This window comes from Pelobates fuscus, chromosome 5 (genome assembly GCF_036172605.1).
Source record: "Pelobates fuscus isolate aPelFus1 chromosome 5, aPelFus1.pri, whole genome shotgun sequence".
Lineage (NCBI taxonomy): Eukaryota > Metazoa > Chordata > Amphibia > Anura > Pelobatidae > Pelobates > Pelobates fuscus.
Window position 1 is genome coordinate 192,520,329 of NC_086321.1, and position 24,855 is coordinate 192,545,183.

Genomic DNA, 24,855 nt, shown 5'->3' on the forward strand with positions numbered 1-24,855 from the left:
GGAAGTTTTTCAGCCCACTCCTTTAGCAGTATCTATCCTCACCTTGGCTTCCAGATGGGTTGAAGGTCATGGGGTTAAAAAGCAATGGGTGCTCTAGGTTTTGTTCAGGCGCAATTGGACCTCCATAAAAGGAAAAGGTGTCCTGCCCCATTCCCAACCCCTGGTGGAGCAACAGGACATTCTGCATGTGCTTCTCACTGGTCATGTGAATGCGGAGGTTTCTGGAGATGTTGGTTTCATAGTTGCAAACCTTGCAGTGCCATGATGCCTTCTGCTTGATGTGCCGATCAGGCGGTGAAGTCTGATCACCCTCTACCTGTCCAATATTGACTGATGGTGCTGTCATAGGAGGAGCAGATGAGTTGGAACTGGTCCCTGACCCTTGGTAGCCCTGCAAGTTTGCCAGGTGTTTGTCAGACTGCATGTGTATGGTGAGGTTCCCCTTAGTTGTGGTAGAATAATTGCAGGCTTCACAGCGATATGGTTTATAGCCACAGTTGTAGCTCTCACCCCTGGCTAAGCGTGGATGCTGCTGGCCGCTATGGCAATAGGAACAGTGACTGTGGCTCTCTGGGTGCTTTTCCTTCATATGCACATCCAATGTCTGTTGGTATTTGTAATGCCAGTTGCATTTAGGGCATTTCAGTGTTTTGCAGGAGTTGCGGGAATGGAGAAGTGATAATTGGCCCTGTAGAGAAAGACTTTGGAATGGTTGAGGGCCTGAGGTTGGGGCACAGTCATCATGGGCTTGTGGCCCTCGGTCTGCCTCGGTTTGGTCTCCTCGCTTGTCAATGCCATGTAGCGATCCAATCTGTGGAAAGCTACTGGTCATCATTTGAGCGTAAAAGCTTTGGTTTGTGAGTAGCTGTTCAGTGATGTCGGAAGGCTGAGAGGTTGGGAGAGGACACTCTCCTTCATCCTCTTCCTCTTCTTCACCACCTTCACCCTGTGCCTCTTTTACTCTTGGGCACCATGTGGTTCCATCAATTTTTTCATTTATGTGGGGTATTGAATCTTTGGCTTCAGTTGAGTGGTGTGTTCCAGTGGACTCACAACTGTTAGATTTTAAGGGTGTATTGGGCACCAGGCCCTGGGAGAGTTGAGATTTACTTTCTGGATTACAAGTGTCTTGACTTTTGGTGTCCTTGCAATTCTTTTTGGAAGTTACATCATTTGATGTTCCTGGTTGTTCTGGCAGAGTTTGAATCACATCTAAAAGCGTAATATTCTGTACCACATTCTCTGGCTCCTGGCCAGGTTCTAACACGTTGTGGCTTTTTTTTGGTTCTAATAGGCTAAGGAAGAGTTGCCCGCTAGAGCTGTGTACAATACCCGAAGTCTCTCCCCCTGCCAGCTTATCTTGATAAGGATGGTCCAGCTCATGAAAATGTAAGGCATGCCTACCTAGGCTGCCTCCATTTTGAAAGGTTAGCTGGCATGGGAGACAAATCCACACGCCATCCACTCTCTGTGTCCTATGGGACTCCCCAATTGATATGTGTTTTTTACCTTCTTCCCCTCTTCTCCCCCCCGCCTCTTTTTCTTTGGGTTGGTCTTGGTTACTGGGCGAGGTGCCAGGCACCGTGTGGGTAAGGTCGGCTGCCTTGGCTGAGGTATGTCGGGATATTTGGTTAGAGCGAAAGCCTTGGTAGGTGGCGGTGAGACGGAACGAGGTGAGTGGAGGATGGGGCAACACTGTGCTATTAGGGGAGTCCCGTGGTGAGTCTGAGGAAGGAAGAGCTCCCTCCTCTTCCCCCTCTCCTTTCAGGAGGTAGACAGATCCGTCGCTGGAGAAAAGGACATGCCCCAGAAATGCCTCGCCCTCATCTTCCTTTTCCTCTTTACAGTTTGACTCTGTAGGAGGTAGGAGCTTTGGCAGATAGGTGGGGTTAAGAGGGCTGAGAGATGCCAGTAGGGATGGTTGCAGGACAGAGGATGATGGGCTAACAGCACTGTAGCCCCCTCCAGTGGTGGAAGCAGAGGAAGAGGAATCAGGAGAGGGAGAGGGGGGCAGGAGTCGGGTATCTTTGGTGGCTGACGGGCAAAGGGATAAATTGAGGTCCAGAGGCCAGGGGCTCCTCTCATCCTGCCCGGAAGAGGCGAGGAAGCATTCACCAGCATCCATGGCTGTACATTGAATATGCAAGAGTCATCTCAGACGTGGCCCTAACAAAAAAAGAAAAAAAAAACATATTGTAAGAGAAAAAAACAATCAAATAATATTTTAGCAAGAGGAATGCAATAATTAACATTCTGTGTGTCTGTCATACAGGAAAGTGGCAAAACAGGACCCAGGAAGTCTTGGCATAAAGTACTTATTTTTATTTTTCAATATACTTCTATGGTAAGTAAGGTGTTAAGTACTGCACGATTTAGAATTATTAATCATTACTATGCTGGTCTAACTAATTCTCTCTCTCTCTGTCACTGAATAGATTTAGGGTTAATAGCTAGGCTACGTGTTCCTGGTAATTATGAGATTAACTGGTGCTCTGCTGTTCGATCAGTGAAATGTTATGTTAGTGTCCTGCTAGTCTTTAATATCCGGAATTTGTTAACGGTTTCCAGCCTGGTCTCTATCCCATTAAAATGATTTGTTAGTGCTCCGTTTTGATCTGATGTAAATAATGGGTTAACTTGTGCTCTGCTGGTCTCTCTCCTCCCCCCTCCCTGGAGTCCTTATAACTCTGCTCCCCACAGAGTCTGATGTTGAGGTGATTAAAGAGCTGTGAGCCTGAGCACATTAGCATGTTAATGAGTATGGAAATTATTAACTAAAGCATTTCATTCTAAAGCTTGGGAGCGAGGGGGTGGAGGAGGGTGTGGGTGAAGTAATGGTGCAAGAAAGGGGGTGCTATACTCGAAGGATGGAAAAGAGAGTAGGGCTCCACTTATTGCAGCTTAAATCACAATTCATCCCTGCACAATCACAGTGCCAGGCTAAGCTGCCATCCTCAGAGAAGTGTGACTGTAGCCAATCACATTCAGGAGTATTGCAATTTACAACTCTTGTCACTATTGAAAGCCTCCCTAATTGCTTAGAAAGTGCACTTGGCCTATAACCCAAGAGCAAGCCTTGCAAAAGCAGCTTACCTGCACAGTGATAATAATTCTGGCTGGACGGTACTCAGATTACACAGACAAAACCAAAGAGATATATTTATGTTATCATACCATACAGCATGCACAGTACTGACAGGGTAATATAATGTAAACAAAACAATATAAGCAGTGTCAGACATCTTGGTGAGAACCAAGCACTGACGCAAGACCTATATGATAAGAAAAAGACAGCATGCTGTTTTCCAGGCAATACAGTGTTAACACACTAAACCAACATACACATTATAAGTACTGTATACAGACAAAAGCAGCCCACACAGTGATAGGAAAGCCATTCTCTGACAACTAGATAATGCGTCAATGATAAATAGGTACAGCAATAAGCAAACTGTAAGCTGGACTCCATTAACATAATATTTTACAATGCAATCATTAATGGCCTACAAAAAAGATACATACATTTATTCATCCATGCTCTGTCACTACAAAAAAATTCAAACCAATATATTTATAATTAACCAACACCATGTTAAGGAATGACTGCAACTACCACAATCCCACACTGAAATTTCAAGCAACCATGACATTAGCACTGATGACACAGGATAACACACTTGGTAAAAGTGCTATGCTGCTATGTCATATCTATCTCAAATGATTATTATACAGAATTGCTCAAACCTCTCCCCCTCCCCCTATAGAGCATAGCAGTTCACATAATCACAGGTAGAAATATATAAATTTACAACTGCCCATAAAGTGCTGTGTAAATTCTAATTCTTAATCATACTACATAGTGGTGAATTATATTATCAACAACCAATGCATATACTTAATGTTCCCTATAGGCAACTTGGTCCTCAAATGCAATACTCATTAAGGTAAAACCAAACACTAAACAATGAATGGCACTTACTACTGACATGAAGGCCAAAAACACTACATAAGGCCTCAAGATGCTCTAGAATTGCCCTTCGTTTTAGATAAAATAGGAGACATGACTCTTCAAAATGATATTTCTACATCAATACTAACCTGCATCCCCCAGGATTCCATGTTTGTTCCACAATCTGATAGATACCTTCTCATTTGCTCTTAATAGTTCTCCAAGTCTTAGGACTTCTCCTGTTTAATTAAACCTATAAATCAAATAACAACTTTTATAGACCTATGTGCCTATACAGAAGTCAGTGATAGTCTGACAATATGGAAAAACAATGGTAGCCCATAACCACCAGTGGGATATCCAGAAACAACTCATATTACAAAAAGTGGGCCGTGAATAACCAATGCAATCAGACAATTCATTTATGTTATCAATTTGTTAATGTGGCTCTAACAGGTCATTACTGTTTTGTTTTTCACATGATTCAGCAAGCAAAACAGGCAGCTTGGTGATAATCAGCCAACACAGAAATCACCACAATAAACATTTATCACTGGAAAAGCATGCCGATACAGACAGAGCCAACAAAAACAACCATAATCAGTTAGGACAATGTAAACCATCCATTAAAGCTATAATTACCTAACAAGGCAGAAACTACATAATACATCAATAATCTGCTATCATGGGGATAGCCTGCCAATACAGCTAAAACAAGACAATGCTCTGATAACAAGCCAATAAAACCATCCAATAAGCACAGCAGTCACTAATCAATACTAGAAAAAAAACGTACTTACCAACAAGCCCACAACCAACCAGCATAGATGTGAAAAATGTGACAACACAACAAACAAGAAATAGTCCAGCCTTCACAGTAAAACCCAAAACAATAATAGTTAACAGTTAACGCTCCTCCAGCACCATGCTAATTAACATTACTACCAACTAACGCAATGAAGATCAGCCCAAATGAAGCTATTCATTTCCTAACCAGCCCATCAAAGAGCATTACTATCTGGCACGGTGATATTCAGCTTGTAAAGTAAAATCCAAGTGCAAACTATTTGTGGCCCACACAGTTTGGATCCAAAAATAGAAACAGAAACCCTCAAAACAGGCATGTCAACAAAACTTAAAACATTCAAAGCAGCCAATTGTATGTTTATATCTTCCATTTTACTAGACTGGTTACTATATAATAATAGTACCCACTCTCACAGGACTGATAAGACATTGTTCACGTGATCCAGATGAAATGAAACATTTACACAGCAGCTTTTCATTTATTAAATGGCAGTATACTGGTATATACTACTGGCTGGACATATTTGTGGCGTACACTATAGATGAGAAGTGGGAAGTATATCAGTTATGCATTGTTGCAGTATACTAGGACTGCCTTGTCATTGGTAATTATGTTCAGAACCATCCCCCATTATATATATGGAGCAGAAGATGACATTTCTTCCTTCTATCTTTCATGGACATCTAAAATGAAGACCGTATATGAATGCAGAGCTACTGACCACTAGGGCTAAAGATGAAAGATTCTATTCTTCTGTTAATATGGTCTAATTATTGTTTAGCCAACGTATAATCTGTTCTGTAAAGCAGAACATACATCTCAGAATGCATCACAGACTAATCATGGCACGTCTAGCGTGTATAAGCCCCATGAGGATGTGTTGATGTGCAGTATAGATGCAAGAAACACAGTATAGACATGAAAGAGGCTAGCCAGGAGGAACAAAAATGAAGACAAAAGGAAAGACAGAAGAGATCTGTAGAACACCCAGGGGGAGAACAAAGACAAAACACCAAAAAGTAATGATATCAAGAGGGACATCAGAAGGTCTGTAGGTGATAGCAAAGGGATTGCAGAGACAACACACAATATCCGAAGGCAATAAAATGAGACAGCAATGAATGTGCTGAGACAGTTGAAACAGAAACAGAAGAGTGTAGGTAAAATACAAAAAATACAATTTCAAAGCATCAGGATAGAAAGAGAGACAGAAGAGAGAAGGGAAAGGCGATTGTTGGATTATATCTGGGGAGAAGCACAAGGATGTCCAGAAAGACAGCAGAGAGGGGGAGGTGAAGAAGGATGGAAAAATCAATGCAATTACTTTCTAACGGTGTGTTAAGAGAGTGAGGTGTCGACACACTGTCTCTAGACAAAAATATGATCTCCTGATATATACAGGCATAGTATGGCAGCTACAAGCAGGGAGAGTATCATCGTCTCTGTGCATTGTTCCCAACCAGTGTATAAATGCCTTTTATTACACGTGTCAATTTAGAACAAGGTGCTATCCATGGTTTATTATCACACTGTGCACACATTGTATTTCATGAAATGTTACAATTCTTATTTCATTGTGTATGCAGTATATTTATATCTACGACTATTTGTATGTTCTTGCACAAGCATACTGCGTCCTATAAAAGCCTTCAAAATTTGCACACAAAAAAAAACAACAACAAAAAAAAGAATAATTCTGTACCTAAGACCTGCAGAGAGTTAATTAACCCCGTACCGAGAGAGGCAGACTACCTTGCCAGATGGAACAGCAGAGCACAAATTAACCCCATTTATAGTCACCAACAGATGTGTAACAGCTTTTTACTAGTTAACCCATTCATTGATGCAGAAGTCTGAACAGCACTGACTATCCTGTGCTACAGAGAAATAATTAACCACTTCCAATCAAGAGAGTGGTTGAACTCTGAGTAGCATCCATAGATGAACTTGTTGACTGCCATCATAAAAACAATGTAAAATGGAACAACTGGTTAACATAATTAAAATGACATAATCCTGATGGAAACCTTGTGGAAATTGGAAATCTTGTAGCGTATTCGTGTTTTTTCTTGCAGCAAAATATGTGTGAGAGCAAAATAATTAAAATCAGAATGACTGCTGTAATAAAGGTACAGGAGATAGGATCGCTAGTCACAAACGCAAGATGACAGGCGCAATAGAAAAATTGGAAGTGTACGAGAAGGAAATCAGACAGGAAAAATCAGAGAGACTGGGTGGGATGGATGGGGAGATAGAAAGCCATATGAAAAAGAGAGAGACTTGAGGCAAAAGGAAGGAGGCCAAGGAAGACAAAAGCAGAGTGAGAGAGAATCGAGAGATGGTTGGGGGCGGAGAGAATGCAGAAGATCGCAGAGAGACAAAGAGAACAGAGAGAAGATGAGAGAGGGATAAAAAGAAAAGATATCAGTAACTGCTTTGTGATACAGAAATAATTTTGCCATGAGTATGAGATTGAAAAATATGTGGGCTGATTCATCTCTTAGGTTTCAATGTAGGATTATGTTAGGCAAATACAGATTTTTGCGTTACAGGACATAAAGAGTGAGGGGTGAGCAGTAACCCTTCCTCTACCATTGTGTGAATTGTGATTACTGGCTGAATATCTTAGCAGCACATTGCTGGCCAGAACCTAATTTTATGTTGCAATCAGTTTTTCATCAGAGTGGTGTATCATCACCTGGTGAAACCTTCTGCCATTGGTTCAGCTGAACTAATGATTTTCTAAACTGAGTATCACATATAATCATTGCACACTGCTGCTGAATATTTTGTAGATCCATGAAAAATTGTTAATATAAACAAAGCACTCACAGATTTCTTAGTATGTAGATAAGAATGTTAAAGTATATTTTTGTTCAGTGTAAAAAAAAAAAAAAAAAAATAGAAATTGCCTTACTGTGCATATACATGAATTGTGCCTTGTTTAAATGGTGTTTTAGAGGTGTTTGTGTGTACATATATGATAGCCAGATAAGACAATGTATGAAAGGCTAAGAAGACAGCTGCTGTGCATTTACATTGAATTGGGCTTATGTGGATAATATAATTCACTGCTTGCACAAGTTAACCCTTCATTAGTATCCCAAGATACCGGAAATAGTAAAGGATAATACAGAAGAGAAATTCGAAATCACTGTAGAAATTGCATGTATGTTTCTAATAATATTAAAGTAAAATGATAAAATTCAGATAGGACAATTTTTATCTGCCATCACAAGGTTTTAAAATATTAGGTTTGACCTTTTCCATAATAAATTCTAGGAAATATTTAAGCTCCCATATGAGTATTATCACAATATTGATTCATTGCATGTAGAGAAATTCTGGTTCTGTGTAACTATACAGAAACGTGACCCAGCAAAGCATTGTAAGTGCATATCGCTGTCTTTTATTTATGCCTAGTTATATCATGCTCTATCACTGGTCCAGTCTCATTACTGATTCCAACATCCTCCTTTCTGGATTGTTTTACTCTCACATCATTAGCTTTCAAGCATTAGTCATTTTCTATACTTCTTTCATATAACATAGTAATGCAGAATATATTTAATGCACAGATCTATTATATTGTGCCCACCTACTTTTTTTTTAAAGGGGAAGATGAAATATATGTATGTGTGTGTGTGTGTGTGTGTATATAAACAATAAGTTTAAAAGGTTATGATGGCATAAGGCCTTGCAAACTACAAAAATGATATGATAAATACAAGACCTCCAATAAGAATGTTTTTCTTTTTCCACTTGCCAGATTTAATGACTCTGCCTGTAGGTGCTACTACTAATGCACGGCAAAAAATAGCTCATTATATTGTATTTTCTACCCAGACACAGTGATCTATCTATCTATCTATCTATCTATCTATCAGTGCAGGCTAACACCAAAGAAAAGAATCAAAAAATTAGGTATGGTGAACAAATCCCCCTACCATAAAATTAAACTAACAGTTTAGCAGAGACTCACATTACATACATTTTTACTTTAGCCTTTATTCCCTAGTGCAGGGGTTCCCAATTATTTTTTCCTGTGGAACCCTTTGACATAGTATATCAACATCATGGACATCCCCACTGCTCAGCTCCCTCGCCGCCTGCCTAAATTATCGCGGCAGCCATTTTGTTTCCCGACATTTTGGCAGAACCCCATTTGTGTTCTTGCGGAACCCTAGGGTTCCGCGGAACACCTATTGGGAAACGCTTCCCTTGTGCAATGAGATGGATGGGTTACACAGCAATAGTTAAGAAATTGTAGTAGAAACTCAGAATGCAGTATTAGGAAGCAAATACAAGACCAACGTGAAGTATTAGTATTGGCACAGCAGAGACGTAGTCAGAATAGCAAAAGGTCAGTACAGGTTCATAAGCGGAGAGTCAGGCAGAAAAGTCACATAACAAGCAAAGAACACTGGTGTAGAACTAGGGAAACACAATTAATTGAGCTCGGATTGGGCAATTGGCAAATATGTATGAGGGAGGAAGGCAGACTCCCTCATGTCAGGCACTATCCCAATAGGTCACACCCCCTTTTCCCTAAAAGTAATGTCAACCGGAGTGCGCGTGTCTGGTAAAGTGGACCACCAAGAAGAATTGGCGGCCACCTCTGACTAGGCCGGTCTGCGAGCTGTATCATCTGTGATCGCTCCCGGTGCTTTGAAGAGCAGCACACATGCTGAGAACCGCTTAGCCGACACCTTTCAGAGACCAGGGCGCTTCTTGGAGCATAGAAAGAGACATAACAAGGCAGTATAATGTAAGCAATGGAGCCCTAACAGCAATAGCGGATAAGAAGGTCTCAAAGTCACCTGGTCTACATTACAGTGCGAACCCTACAAACTTAAAGGGAAACTATAGTCACCAGAACTACAGCCTAATGTAGTTGTTCTGGTGAGTATAGCTTGTCCTTGCACGTTTTTTAATGTAACACTGCCTATTCAGTCACAATGAGCCCCACAGGACACTGGAAATAGGCGAGTCAATTACCTTTCTAACAAGAGGTAAGGAGGGCCGACTACTCAACAGTGGTTTTAGAGCTATAGTGTCAGGAATATACATTTGTGTTCTTGAAACTATAGTGCCCCTTTAAGTGGAAATGCCACCTTCTTCCTAATAAATTCATTAGAGACAGCAGATTTCTATTTTAGCACAATGTTATTGTTAGCCCCAAGTCCCTTCTAATACTGAGAGAGAAATAGTACCTCCAATTATATAAATTGTGACAGTGTACTTTAATGCACTATATTTTGAGATAATTACAGAGTACCAGGTATGGGTACTGCTCTGGGTGCAGAATTTTATTGCAAGGGGGTTAAAGCGGCTCTGTTACCTTTTGGGATGTTAGCATATTATGTAATGTGCTAAACAGACCTATTGGCGTTTCATTCCTGAGCTAGGTTTATAGCTCAGGAAAATGTGAGTGGTTCTGCACAGTGTTTCTATTTCTCATTTTTTATATTGGTTTTATACTATTGGAGTTTTATTTCTTTTTTAGGCAATGCTGTCGATATCTACTAGCACCACTGTACCATATTAGGTCAAGTATCTTTATTTATTGGCTTACACTTATATGTAGCGCTACAACTTTTTGTTTACTTGTATATTATGTAATGTCCCCAGATGGTGACTTTGCTGCTTGAATTGAGGTGGCTGTGTGGTGCAGTGAAAGGTGAGTTAAAGTGAACCTGTCCCTTGCGGCCGCTGCCGTTTTCCTGATGGCCGTCTTAAGCTCCTGGCGTTTCATCTGCCAGGACCCGATGTCAGTGCTGTGCTTTCATGCATACACAGGAGTACAACATAGAGGTCCATGGAGGATCCCACAAGATCCTCCATAGACAGAACCTTTTCCTTAGCTCTGTCTTTTTTGTCAAGCGTCAGAGAAATGACACAAGCCAAAGTAGTTCATACGTTATCTTATAATAATGTTTAGCTAGGTTGGATGTTCAGTGAAATATCAAAACAGTCTTTATGTACACTACAAACTGAAGCTCCTTCCCAATCTTAAGTTTAACCTCCCTGTCTGAAACAATATAATTGAGGGAATTCCTTTCCCCATTTTTGGCCAAAATATTTCTATGGGTTTTCAAAATTAGGCTGTACTGGACCACATTAATCTATTTGGCTCTGCTAAATGAGAAAGGTTCAATTAACGAAGCTATGGTGAAGTTGTGAAATTTCTCTGCTGCTTATGAGATGCACACCATTTACAATGAAATTTCCAATTTTTTTTTAAAATTTCTGTGATGTTTTAAATATATACCACCCCCCCAGTACATTTGTCTGTAATGTATTCCTATGAAGATTTAGTGGCCGTGTGTGCATATGATAAGCATTGAAAAGTATTATGCTGGTTGCAGTCGTGATCCAGCATCTTCATCTATTGAAGTAAGTCCATAAATAACACACGCCTAGTAAATGAAAGCTAGCAGCATCTTCTATTCACTTGTGCAAATGTTATTCATGGAGTTTATTTCAATGAATGAAAATGCTAGGTTGTATGTAAGACAGGCATTTAGAACTGGGATTTTAAGGAGGAGATTATGACTGCTGACCATGCTCTTGTTCCGTTTCTCTCATCTAACCCATGCAAGAATTTATGTTTTGGTATTTTTTTTTTGGTAGAAGTGGCCATCATGAATTGAACATCTCAGAGTAGGCATATTAAGCTCAGATGCCATTTTACAATAAATATTCAATACACAGTCCAGATACATGAAGTTAAGTGGGAGTTAGTAATTAGTACTCAATATAACGCTATGTGGGAGGGTATAATGGTGGTGCACAACACAATGGATGCATATTGCTTGGATTTATAGCTAATTGCAAGAACCCATACAGTTACATTTGTTGTTCCTAAAGCATTACTATAATATGCTCCCCTGCTTGTGTGCTTTTTTTGTTCTAAAATGACTTGGTTCATTGCCTAATTTTATTAAATTTATTTGTAGCTTCTAAAAGGTGCTATAGTGCTGAAAATAAAAATGTTGGTCAAGTACCGTATTTTATTTTATTTTTTTTACACACACTGTAAATAAGCATATGATATTCATTTAAATGATGCTTAATGTTATGACACTCGATAAATACTCAATTTTAATAGATAATCAACCAAAGTTATATTTGCATAAAAGCATAATTTTGGCTGATGCCACATGAATTTAGAGGAGTCTATAACATTTATTATTTGCTGAACATGTTCTATGATTTAGCTATTTATTTTATATTTATATGATATACTGAGGAATAAAGCACATACTGCAAAACAAAAGCCGAAATATTGTTTTGCAATTCACAATAGTGCTAAAGCGTCTAAAGCTTGTGAATATGTAATATCCAAGCGTTTTAAGTAGTGCATATGACTATACCACATACCAGAAGCCTTTTCGAAAAAGTACCAAAAAATAAAAAACATAAGTAGATTTGAAGTGTTCAGAATACTCTACAAGAGCCAATGTTTAAAAACACAAGCAATGGAGAAACACATATATATTTCAGAATAAATGGTGCAAAGAATAAGGAGGGGGCAACTAGCCAGGTATATCAAATAATGTGCGAACATGTTCAAGTATCAGCAGAAGGTCAAGTTCAAATGCTTTTATAGTAAGGGCCTTCACAATAAAGAAGGTATATCTCTGTAGGATATTGCATAATTTGACAATGACTCATCAAACAAGAGATACGAAGAAATGCAAGAAAAGCCTTTGTCTTGCATATTCAGTGTGGCTTATTAACAAACAAACATTATAGTATCTTCCACTGCTTGTCTTTGTGCTGAAGAAAATATGGAAGTACAGGTTCCAGAAGTAACAGTAATAGCAGTAATGGCAGAGGTAGAAGAATTAGTTCCTCTTTTCCTGTGGATGCTACAGGAAGCCCCTCGAGATATATTTTGTGCCATTATTCTCCTCTTCCATGGACCAGTAATGCACTTATTAATGCAAAACTATGTCGGTTGTCTTGGAGATTAAAAAAACCTTGGAAGACGAAGAGTTATGAGGATGAGTGGTTAACACATTATTCAAAGCCAGGAAGATTTCCATATTCTCACCATATAAAATATGGACAGCATTCATCCCCTGGGCTCATGAAACCTGGGACTCAAACGCTACATCATTCTTTTCCAAAATACTGGGATTGCTGCATAGGGCCTGGACTGGGAAACCTTATTTATCAACCTGAAGCTACAAAAACAGTCTTTATCCATAGTGAGCAACATAAAATGGACCTTCTATCCTTTCTTACAAAAATGTAGACCTTATATTTAAATCTATATTTTTTCCTTGAGACCTGCCTCCTGTACTGAGATATACTTCTAATACTATGTTTGAAGAAGGATTCCTGTCCTAAAATACATTGTTGTAAGAAATGTAGACTTTCCAATGAGAAGCCATGTATGATATTCCATGAACTTTGGACCTTTGAGACATTTTCCAGAGTTCTTTTACATTCATATAAAGGTCATTCCGGCCAGATCATTTTATATATAAGGGGGCCTAGTGGAATAATTTACATCAGGTGAACTGTCTGGAGACCAAGTTAAGCCAAAAATTATTTTCTTCCAACAACTGCGATAGACCTCAGAGATCAGGATAAAGCGAATCAGCAGACACCCACTACTAAGTGTGAGATACCTCTCCCGTAACCAGAGCCTCCTTATGACAAAGCTTCTCTGCTCATACATAGGGCTTTCTTTGCATAGATTAGAGCCAATTGGGAAGTACTGGCAGGAGATGCCTTGGGTGCTCTTAACAAGTTCAGATGCAATGACCTTGAAGTGATGGTTAAAGTTTACTAGTTTGTCACTTACATTTACTCTGTATTATTATTTGATCTTTCCATCTTAATATGATTTGTATGCATGTTACCGATTTTTGATTAGCCATGTAAAAAGGGAAATTGCATTTGTACTTTCTTCTTACCAATGGCAGCATTAGATTTGCCCTTCTTTATTTTGTTTGCTTTGTAAGGCTGTGGGATTGACTGAGGGGACCAAGAAGTGTGAGGAATTTTATAGCTTATTTATCATTAATAATTCTGGTCCTATAAGCAAGTAAGTAGTTACATTTATGTAATCCCTCCATGGGTAATAAATACATAAATCAGCAGAATATATATATATATATATATATATATATATATATATATATATTTTTTTTTTTTTTTTTAATTTTTTATGTTTTTTTGAAAATATATTACCAGTTTTTTTTAATATATTTTAATAATAAATTTCAGCCTACTTGCTGTGAAACTCATTATAGATATTTTGGGTACCTTACTAAACATCATATTTCCTTTTCTTTGCATCAGTTACAAAAATGCTACAAACATTTATAAAGGAGACTATGATAAGCCAATTTAAAAGAGGATGACAAAAATATCTGAAAAACTGCTGAACCATTTAAAAATGCTAGCTTAGTGCCATGGTGATTAATTTAACATTTGTTCCAGGTGGGAGATACACTTTAAATAGGACTAAATATTCATTGCAGACAGAGTCTGAGGGGTATCTATACAGAAAGGAATACTGGACAAAAATTGGAAAATATTATGTGTCTTGCAAACACATACAAAACATGCAATTCTTTTTACCAACATACAAATTTAAACTTTCTCTCTAATTGCAAAGAGCCACGGAAATTCTATCAGCAAGCACTCAACTTGCACTAGTTTGGACAGATCTAGGTGCACGCTTAACTTTTCACACAAAAAAACATGTTCAAGCAGTCTGTAAGTATAATGAGTCAAATTGTTAATTTACAAATACCAGAGGTTGTACAGGCCACTTTGCATGGAGGAAAGCCTTCTGCACATACATAGGAGGGTACAAAGATTAAAATGATATTGCAATGCCTGATGTGTAAAGCACTGAACAGCGTAAATGTTTATAAAGAATTTAAAAAAATGTAACCCCACTCTAATTTTTAATATGTTGCTATTTTTTTTATTTTATGGGTTGTATATTTTTAAACACACACTTGAACAATATCAGACCAAGCAAGCACAAAACAATTTTAACTAGTTATATCCTTTTGATAACCCAAAAAATTGTTAGCCATATCTTTGAACCTTCATCATCTAGACAGGAAAATGCTTGTTATTACTAGAGCTTTAGTCAAATTGATGCACTGGATGCATCTGGAAGAGAACCCATAATTGAACAAACATTGTTCTCCATTCCCTCAATTCAAAACAGAGGAGGAGAATACATTCTGGATATCTTGGGTCATAGACCTGTCACAATAGGAAATAAGCTGCACGTCCCACATCATGCAAAAGTCCAAATACTTATTCATAATAGTGTTAGATGCACTCTTTATAGCGCCTTATATTACACTATTTATATTAAATCTCCCTCTCTATGTGTTTCCACACATTTCCCTTTGTATTTTCTCCTTTCTATCTATAGGCTCTTTCTTTAGATTTGGTCTTCTTACTATAACATTTCTATACTTTCTATACGATCAATACATTTATGCATTAAACTTTCTATATTCCCTCTGTAGATCTTTGCCCGTCTATAAATAATTCATGAATAGCCATCAAAAAGCCACATTTGACTGTTTGTAAACACTTGCTTTTTAATTAAAGGAAATAATACTAAATTTTAACTCTGGCTGTTCAGTTAGTCATAACTAGGCAATTTGGCTCTTAAGGCAAAAGAGTCTGTCTCTTACCAGAAATGTTTTTATTAAATTGTCATTCCAACCCATGTCTCTTACCCCTTTTAAGTCTTTCCTGACCCCTGTTATTCTCTTGTGCATCTCTTGTTACCCATCACCCACTTTGTGCCCCTCATTACGCCCTCACTCAATTTTGGGCCTATCCTTACTCCTCTGCATGTCTCTTCATACCCCAATTACCTATTCTCTCTTAACAGCCTCTCCCCTTTATATGTCTCTCCATACCCATCCATCTATGTTTATGTCTCTTTTTTAACCCTCTTGTGTCTCCCCCTTATCCCTTCACTCCCTCATATTTATGTTATCCAACTGCTCCTCTGTCTGATCTGTTAAGGATGCTCCAGGTTTCTTAGCAAGCAGCATGCAAGTTGAGTGGAGAGAGGGTTTGATATGACATTCAATTCTATCCCCAGGCCTACCCCTCACTCACATTGTTGGTCAAAGCCTGGAGCAGCCCTGACAGACCAGGCAGATTGACATCTAGATCCTCTACCTGCTTGACCATGTTACAAGTGTAACATTGTAAGGTCGAAGTGCTCAATGCTATCCCTTTCCACCTATAATCTGGGATTGACCACCACCAGCTGTTTGTGGTCAACACTAATACCAAACTGTGTTTAGTATTAGTCAATTAATATCTTCACTATGACTCTGGACTACCTCACTGCTGTTTGTGTACTATACATTTCACATAACGTTTTGGCAGCATCAAGAAAACATAAATATAATTATGTTTGCATTTCTGTCCCAGCTTTAGAAAACACTAAGTGAGGAGCCTACATCATTTACTGCTGTCACCAATTTTTATTATTACTTGAAAAAAAATATTACGTGTCATGTTAGTTTTATTGTGTATTATTTTGAAATAAATACCAAATAGTTAATATCTCTTTGTAGCACATATATTTAATAACTCTTGCTCTGTGGAACTTGCTCTGACTTATGGTCAGAAGCACTGCTTATCTGCTAAGACCAAGCCAAACTTTAAGGTCCCATACACTAGATCTTGATTACCTGCATAGTGTTTGCCTGGATAGGAAAAATGTATACATTTTTTACCAGAAAGGATACGTTGAGATATCTCTCGTTTTCAAGTATGGTTTCATACCAAACAGGAATTAAAGATGGTTTCGCTCAAAGAGCAAGACATAAAATTATACATTACAATATAATACAGATAGAAGCTACATTATAACATTTTATTATTAATAAAAAAATAAAAAATGTAAAAGCCCATTTTCGTTTAAAAGATGTTCGTTATTTTAAGTGATTACTCAATATACTGGGTGAAGTCCTTTATCGATAACAGTATATTTATATTAACAACATACTATATAACAGACAGATGACACATGACTAGGTAAAGTAATACAATGTGAGCAGGATATTAATTTGTTGCAGATGGACAACTTACACCCTAAATGGTAGTCAATGACAGTTAGGGACAATAACACATTAGAAGGATTTGGGTATAGTTATAGACAATAAGCAAGGCAACAATGTTGCAAAGCCAATCACATTTGGACCAGTAAGGTATTGTCATGCATAAAAAGGGGCATATATTCTTAGGATGAAAATATTGCCTCTTTTTAAATCAGTGGTGAGACCACAACTTGATTATGCAGTACAATCTTCAGTGCCTGTTCTAAAAAAAAGACATTATGGCACTGGAAAAAGTGCAGAGGTGGGCTACAAAATTAGAGGGATACTATAGCCACCAGAACAACTACAGCTTATTGTATTTGTTCTGGTGAGTAGAATCATTCCCTTCTACTGCTTTTTGCAGTAAACACTGTCTTCTCAGAGAAAATGCAGTGTTTATATTACAGCCTAGGCTAGGGATAATTCCACTGGCCACTCCTCAGATGGCTACTAGAGGTGCTTTCTGGACCAGTGTCACTGCCATTCAGTATCTCCACCCTCTGCAAGCAGACACTGAATTTTCCTTATAGAGATGCAATGATTCAATGTATCTCTATGAAGAGATGCTGATTGGCCAGGGCTGTGTTTGACTTGAGCTGCCTCTGTCCCTGATCTGCCTCCTTGGCAGTCTCAGCCAATCTTATGGGAAAACATTGTGATTAGCTAACATAATCACTTCTGATGATGTCAGGCATGCAGACAGGTCATGCATGCACAGAGGCAGCAGTTGCAGACTTGAATACAAGTAAGATTGTACTATATTTAGGTAGGCAATGGGGGGTCAGGATGGCTAGATTGTGTTTTTAACACTATAGGGTCAGGAATGCATGTTTGTGTTCCTGACCCTATAGTGTTCCTTTAATAAGGGGAATGAAAGATTTTAGTTATGAAGATTGGCAAACATTTAAATGTATTTAGTTTAGAAAAACTGCACTGAGGGGATATGATAGCATTATACAAATATATTCGGGCCAAATACAAATAATTGTCTGGACATTGATTCATAAACAGGACTATAGAAAGGAAACTAGGTTGGAAGAAAGAATTTTAAGTCTAAGGCAAGGGAAACAAGGATGTGGAAATATCGTCCTGAAGAGGTGGTTTTATTAGAGTCTGCCCAGATATTTAAACAGCAACCGGATGACTTCTTGAAAAAATATGATATTCAGAGCATTTGGGCTCACAAGCCACAGACTGTTCATAGACACTATGATTCATTCTTGAAAATCTGGATCAGAAGAGAGCATTGCCAGGAAATGAAATTCCTTGATTTTACCATGTTGAGACTATCCAAAGCATTGGCACTGTTTCACAGGTCAAGCCAATTGTGCCAACCAGGGAACAAAACACTTCTATCATCTTTTCATATAAATGTGAGGATAGGGAAGCACATAGTTTTGCAGTTTAGGCCTACAGTATACAACTGCTTGGGAAATAATAAAATAAATATTCCATGGAGGGTATTAGTTGGAGCCAATGATAAAAAGTCCATTAATTACAAATGTTGCTCACTATCCTTCTGCCTCTCTTTAATCTCCACACTATACACACGCCTAGCCAGCCTAATGCGTAGAAGAGGACAGCAGATCAATGTTAAAGATGCTATGTTTAAGATGGTATTAAGACTTCCAGGGTGGGATTTTTCAAAGTGGCAATATGGCACAGTAGAGAGAGAGAGATTTGAGGGTCATTATCACAAAAATGTACTGAAGCCCGCAGAATAGAAAATGTAACCATGAGAAAATGCAATACATGGATGAGAAGAGATGACCCAAAACGGAGTTGTGTAGTATCAAACATGAAGGGGTAGTGGAAGGAGAGAAGAAAATGAGGAAGAGATAGTGTAGTTAATGGAACTAGATTAAAACTATATAAATAAAGACTCAGAAGTAGGTAAGAGAAGATTATCAAATGCTCTGAATGAAGACAAGAGCAGAGGGAAGTAGGTAGATGAGGCGCTTAAGCTTTGCTGTCAGCAAGTCATTAATGACATTTATGAGGGATGTCTCAGTCAAATGTTTAGGACAAAAATGAGATAGATGAGCCTTGAGTCAAGAGATGGAGAATAAGGAATTGGAACAATTGTGTAGCTAATGCAACAAAAATCCTTTATAAAAAAAAAAAGTGAAGTGCAATGAAGGTGTGTTTTTATTTCCTTTATGACAGATGACTTGCCAGGACTGTCACAATACAAATGGATTTGCTATTTTTGTCAAGAAAGGTTTAAGAAATTGCAGGACATGGATGTTGCAGGTGGCTCCTTCCCACTGCAATCAATTCCTACCATGATTCTGAAGGGTGATATAAGGATGCATATAGAAATAAGGTACAAAATTTGTTGTGTGGATATTTTAGGTTTGGCGCTACAGAAGTTTCCCTCAAGAGGTCATAATCATTGTAATTTGCACTGCTAATATTGCAGATCAGACACTAGTTACAGATGATGTATTATCCTCTAGAGAAGAACATATACTTTATAAGTATGTGAATGAACATTTGGAAAAAGACCCAAGGATCAGATAAAAATCATTTTAAAGCAATTTATCGCAAAACTATTGTCTTTTTATTTCTAAATAAATTCAAACTTATACGGAAAATAATGGTAAACTAATAAACTGGGGGATAATCATAATAATATGAAAGACTAAAACATTTCACATATAAAGAATAATATGACAAAGGAAAACATATCTTTTGCATTTTTCTGCAAGTACAGAGGTTGTTTGGAAATCAATGTTGACAGTGTCATTTGTGTTGACTTGGTTTGGTTCAAATGCCTCTAAAGTTGGCTACAAATGCAATTTTAACTGTTAGTACGAGAGACAATATTTTAAAAATACACTTTATGCGGATATATAGCTTCCATATTGTGGGAACCTTTGTGTATAATTTCTATTTTTTTTTTTAAAGAAAAATCTGTAAACAATTAACAGCATAAAAGCTATAAAACCAGATGGACTCAGATTTGAGTAATATGGCCTGTCAGAAAAGGAAACATAGGTAATTGTGAAGGAATACTGGTGTTTGGTAAGGGGAAAAATGATATAGAACACAGGTCATATATATATATATATATATATATATATATATATATATATAATTTTATTTTTATTTTTTTATTTTTTATTTTTTTTATATAGGTTTGTCTGACCAGACCTTAGAAAATAGTTTGTTTTACCAGCTTGGGCTAAAAAAGGTAAAGACCAAATACAGAAATGAGCACACTGATGATGTTAGCCACACCAATTTGATTTCCAGATGGCATGAAGATTTATATAACTGTAAAACAAAATTCAACTGTGCTGCATGAAATGACAAGCACAATTGCTTAGCAATGACTTTTGCTACCACTCCAGCAGGCTGTTATGGTGACTAGAATTAGCCGCCATGGTCCCTGTGGTTAATGTAGTGGAGTAATACATGAGATTACAGATGTCTGAAGCTCATCGGCAAAGTCACATTTCCGTAGGGTTTGTGCTTGCTTTGAGTGTAGTTTCATACATTTACTGTGGTGCTACTCTGGGCTGGTAATTCTGGCTTTGCATGTTTATATTGCTCTTAACCGTGTGATTCATGAAGATAACTTCATCTTACATACTTCGTGTAGTGTGTGTAACAATTTTGAGGGTCCCAATGTATTTGTGTTGGTGTATAAGCAGCTAAAGGAAGGAAGAAAGGTAATAATTATCTTGGAACCTACTCCAGATGTTTTGGACTACACTTCCCATGATGCTTTGCCAGCATTACGGGTGTAAGCACATTATGGGGGATGTAGTCCAAAACATCTGGAGTGCCGAAGGTTGCCTATCCCTGAGTCCTACTCAGTACAGTCACTGTGAATATGACTATGGAGATTTAGTTAGTCATAAATCAAACTGAACATGCTTTTAGTAGCAGCTGCAAATAAGAGTAACTAAGTTGGGGAAATAAAATAAAGGCAAAGCTTCCATCATTCCTATACCCGTCATATTTTTCAGAGAGGATGTGCATGCCAATATTTGAATGTGCTTCGAAAGTAAAACAAGATGGTGCGGAGAATAAAAGAGTGTATAAAGAAGCTTAAACTCATCAGACTTTGCCAAACAAATGGCTGAAACATCCACTGCAAAACAGACAAACATAAAACACAATTTTAACAGGGAAGTAGTGTTTGTTGTCATTTTATCGGCAAGTCATAACATGCCCACTTCCTCCATTTCTATGTAAGCTGCTCCCCAAGACTTAGTTGAGGTTTGTCTTTCACCTTAGCAGAACATCTCTTATTGAGAGGACTGAAGTGAGATGAACACCTACATAGTGCATGGAAGCACTGGGACAAATATTAAGGAGATGCCAATGGAGAACGCAGGGTGCATAAGCCAGACCCGTGCTTGAGTGAAAGGTGGGCAGAGAAGAATCATGACCTAGTCCATTCTATAGGTCAATGGTGTGCATTAAAGAAATTTGGTCACAGGATAGGCAGTGAAGAATGGTGGTTGGGTCCACCCCATGCATGATTCAATTCACTACACAGTACAAAGGATGTTGCTATAGTAATGATGATGCAAGGAGCAGAGTCGCCGTAATGTAATTGAACACCACCGGACATTTGTCATTAATGCCTAAAAAGCAGCAAAGACATGCAGTTTATTATGCCTGGGTGTCTAAATGCATGTCATACTGCCAAAGCAGAAGAAGCAGAGAAGATCATTGGCATGCCATTGGGCAGCAGGTAAGTACTCCTAGTATACACATCTTAGTGTCTTTCTTTGTATGCCTGGTTCCTCTACTAATCTTCTGCTTGGCCCCAGACATTTATACATAGACTCAAAGTCTTAGTGTGTTTAAGCAGTGAGTGTAATAATGCTTAGCCTAATGAAAGTGTACATAGGATCTAAATAGTGTCAGTGCAACAAACCGCTGAAAAAGTAGCAGAGCTTCTACTTAAATCACAACATGGGTCAATAACACTAGGTTTGGGGTCAATTGTATATACTTTGTATTGTATCTCCATTTTTACAGATTTCAAAGAAAGGAACCAAACCTGAGATTTATAGATTATATATTTTTAATAAATTTACTATAAGACTAAAAGTTGGATGACTACGGTCATTCCTCAAACCTTTATCCACCTCTCATAATTTTTAAAACCAACAGCCCAGGTAACGGAAAGTAGACATCTTACAACAAACACAATAGTACAAAGACTTGTCACACTGTCATGTATACCACACATACCAAAAAACTGTGAATGCCTTCTGTATTGTACTACAGCTGTTTAAAAAATAAAGAATAAAAAATAAATAAATATATATTATTATTTATATAGCGCAAGCAAATTCCATAGCGCTGGGTTATTTCTAAACTTCACTCTCACGTTAAAAATCTGCTAATTTCCCACCAAGTCACCTGGTTACTATACTCCATGCTGCCCTTCCTATTGTATTTTTATACCCCACCTGTTCTAAATTGTAAGTCAGTTTGAGCAGGGTCCTCAACCTATCGTTTGTGTCAAAATTATACTACTGGAGGTATTTGCTGTTAAATGCCTCCTTTATAATAATCATACTGTTTTGCTTCTTGCATAATGATTATGTTTCATTATTATCCATTTGTGTTCTTTCATGAGCATTATGGAGGCTACTTATAATGCTGCTACTCTGCCTATAAATAAAGGCAAACAAAAATACATTCTTAATTCTTCAAATATTCAACTCATGTGACATCAGTTACTTTTCCTGATGAATTCTGATAATTATATTTTTTCACATGATTTCCATGTGTGATGTGTATTAGAATCATACAAAAGTATCTTCAAGTATGTAGTTGCTTATGATTTTGCCAACAAAATCCATTGATTATGTGGATACCTACATGAAGCTCTGACTCTGTCAGTCACAAATATTGTGGGTTTTCTTTGATGTTACTATGGCTCTGTCTACCCAATACATATAAGAAGTCAGAAATAATAATTAGTAGTGATGGATTATCATGAAAGAAGATACCTCCAAGTGCTTCGCACTAGCCTTACCAATACAAAGTGCACAAGCACAAAATGCATATGGATCTCTTTTAGGTACAGAAGGAACAATTGGAACGGTCAGTTTAATGTGTGTCTTTTGCACTAATAAAGTTTAGACATTTTGAATATATTACATAGGGGGTATTTCTGTCGTAGAGTGCTCTTGTGCATGGGTACTTGCCACTGTCCTCACTGTTTTCAAGTACAGTCCTTACTAGCCAATAACTATATATGTGTTTTTATATAAATAAAATGGTAAGCATACATCTTTAAGAGATAAATATATAACATCTATAACAGAAAAATGCTATATGCAAACAGGGATAAAATGGGAGCAATTATATAAAAGGAGGGACTAAATTTAGAATGGTGAGAACGAAGGGTTGTACATGATGGAAGCGAGAGATGAAAAGAAGGGAGGAATGTATAAGATGAAAGAGGAGAGATTAAATGAAAGCAGAGTATGTAAAGCGTATGTTTAAAGCTTGCAGTGTTAGGAACAGCAGATAGCATGCAGGTCAAACGTAATTTTCCTATAAATATTAAATATCACAAAACACAATGAAAAGGTGGATACAAAACCAAACCTTGTTTCATAATTAATAGCATAATTAAGATTAGATAAATAGATGTGATGGCATTGGCATTACACTGTCACAATGATAGAGAATCACCTTTACATTTTGAATCTATCGAGGTGCTGAGTGTTTGTACCCACTCCAACAACCACTCACAAGTAATGAATTTAACAAGCAGAACAATGTATAAGCATTTATAAAACTTACCTTACAACAAATATATATTAATATTAAAATGGATCTCTCACATGGGAGATGTTTGCTCACACCTATAGCAAACTAGTTACACTATTTTCATTTTTTTTTTTTTATCTACACTGCATGACTATTTTACTATTGTGGCACAGCAAGAATATACAATGTGAATTGATTTAATCCATATGTTGCCATAAACATGGGTGCAAGCATGCATATAGTGCTACGGAAGGAATGCCTGAGCGTACATGCACTTGAATAGCAATTCTCTGCAGATACATCATAGGGCGATGAAAAGATCTGCTTCACTCACTGCATTTTAATTGGTATCTCTCTATTTCTTGGTATTATTCAGTACTGTCCTACATTACTGTGTTGTGTGTAACTATTTTACATTAATATGCTAGTGGTTGGCATTAATCAAAGTCTCATGATTTACTTCATGAGATGTATTTGTGGAAAACAATTTTAGGAGATGTGCATTCGACCAGTGATGCTCCCAGAATGGGAATCTTAATGGTTCAGAAGGGACAATAACTAGAAAAAGGGACACTTTGTTATAAAGGTCTCAAACTGTAGCTAATGCAAAGCAATGGAAACCTCTTGGAGGCTCTACATAGAAGATAAATAGGCCGTTCTAGTTCTCAGTTTTTACCTGCCTCACATCATTTATCCACTTTCTTACATTATGAACTTAAATATCCACTGCTCTCATTGACAGGAATACATGTGTCTTTCTCTCTCTCTGGACAACTGTACTTTGCTCTCCTCAGACAACATCTAAGTCCTGATCTTCCTATTCTGTTGGAAATGTCTGTCTTGTGCTTTCTGGGTAATGCCTGTTTCTGTACCTTTTAAAAATATTGGTTACTCTTTCTCCCTATTGATTGTCTTGGCTTTCTGATAAGTTGAGAACTCTTATACTGTTATTTAATATCTACCCCTATCTCCTAGTAATACATGCTTTTCAGAGTATACCTGCTACTCGTCAGGCCCGTACTCCGAAAAAAACTAGGCCGGGCATTTTTCAATCAGAGCGGCCCCCTAAGAAGGGGGAGGGGCCAGAGAGGGTGTGTTTTGTCATCACTAATGACAAGCACGCCCCCTCTCAAAGTGAGCATGTTGGTTTAATGCGCAGAGCCCCGCTGAAGAGCTCTAGCATTAGAAAAAAGCCCTGTATTTGTTCTGCGCAGCGCAAATTTAATAACATG

General features: G+C 37.8%; 1 protein-coding gene across 4 annotated transcripts in view; it reads right to left on the reverse strand.

Annotated features, from left to right (window-relative positions):
- ZFHX2 (zinc finger homeobox 2) overlaps window positions 1-24,855 on the reverse strand; it is a 70,735-nt gene that overhangs the window by 30,167 nt on the left and 15,713 nt on the right. For 2 of the 4 annotated variants that reach the window (XM_063454884.1, XM_063454883.1), the window contains exons 2-3: window positions 4,099-4,202; window positions 43-2,166 (exon numbers count right to left, since the gene is read on the reverse strand). In XM_063454884.1, coding sequence (XP_063310954.1) covers window positions 43-2,125 — 2,083 coding nt within the window. In that variant the 5' untranslated portion in view covers window positions 2,126-2,166; window positions 4,099-4,202. The remainder of the gene's footprint in view (window positions 1-42; window positions 2,167-4,098; window positions 4,203-24,855) is intronic. The other 2 variants (XM_063454882.1, XM_063454881.1) reach the window with 1 other exon arrangement.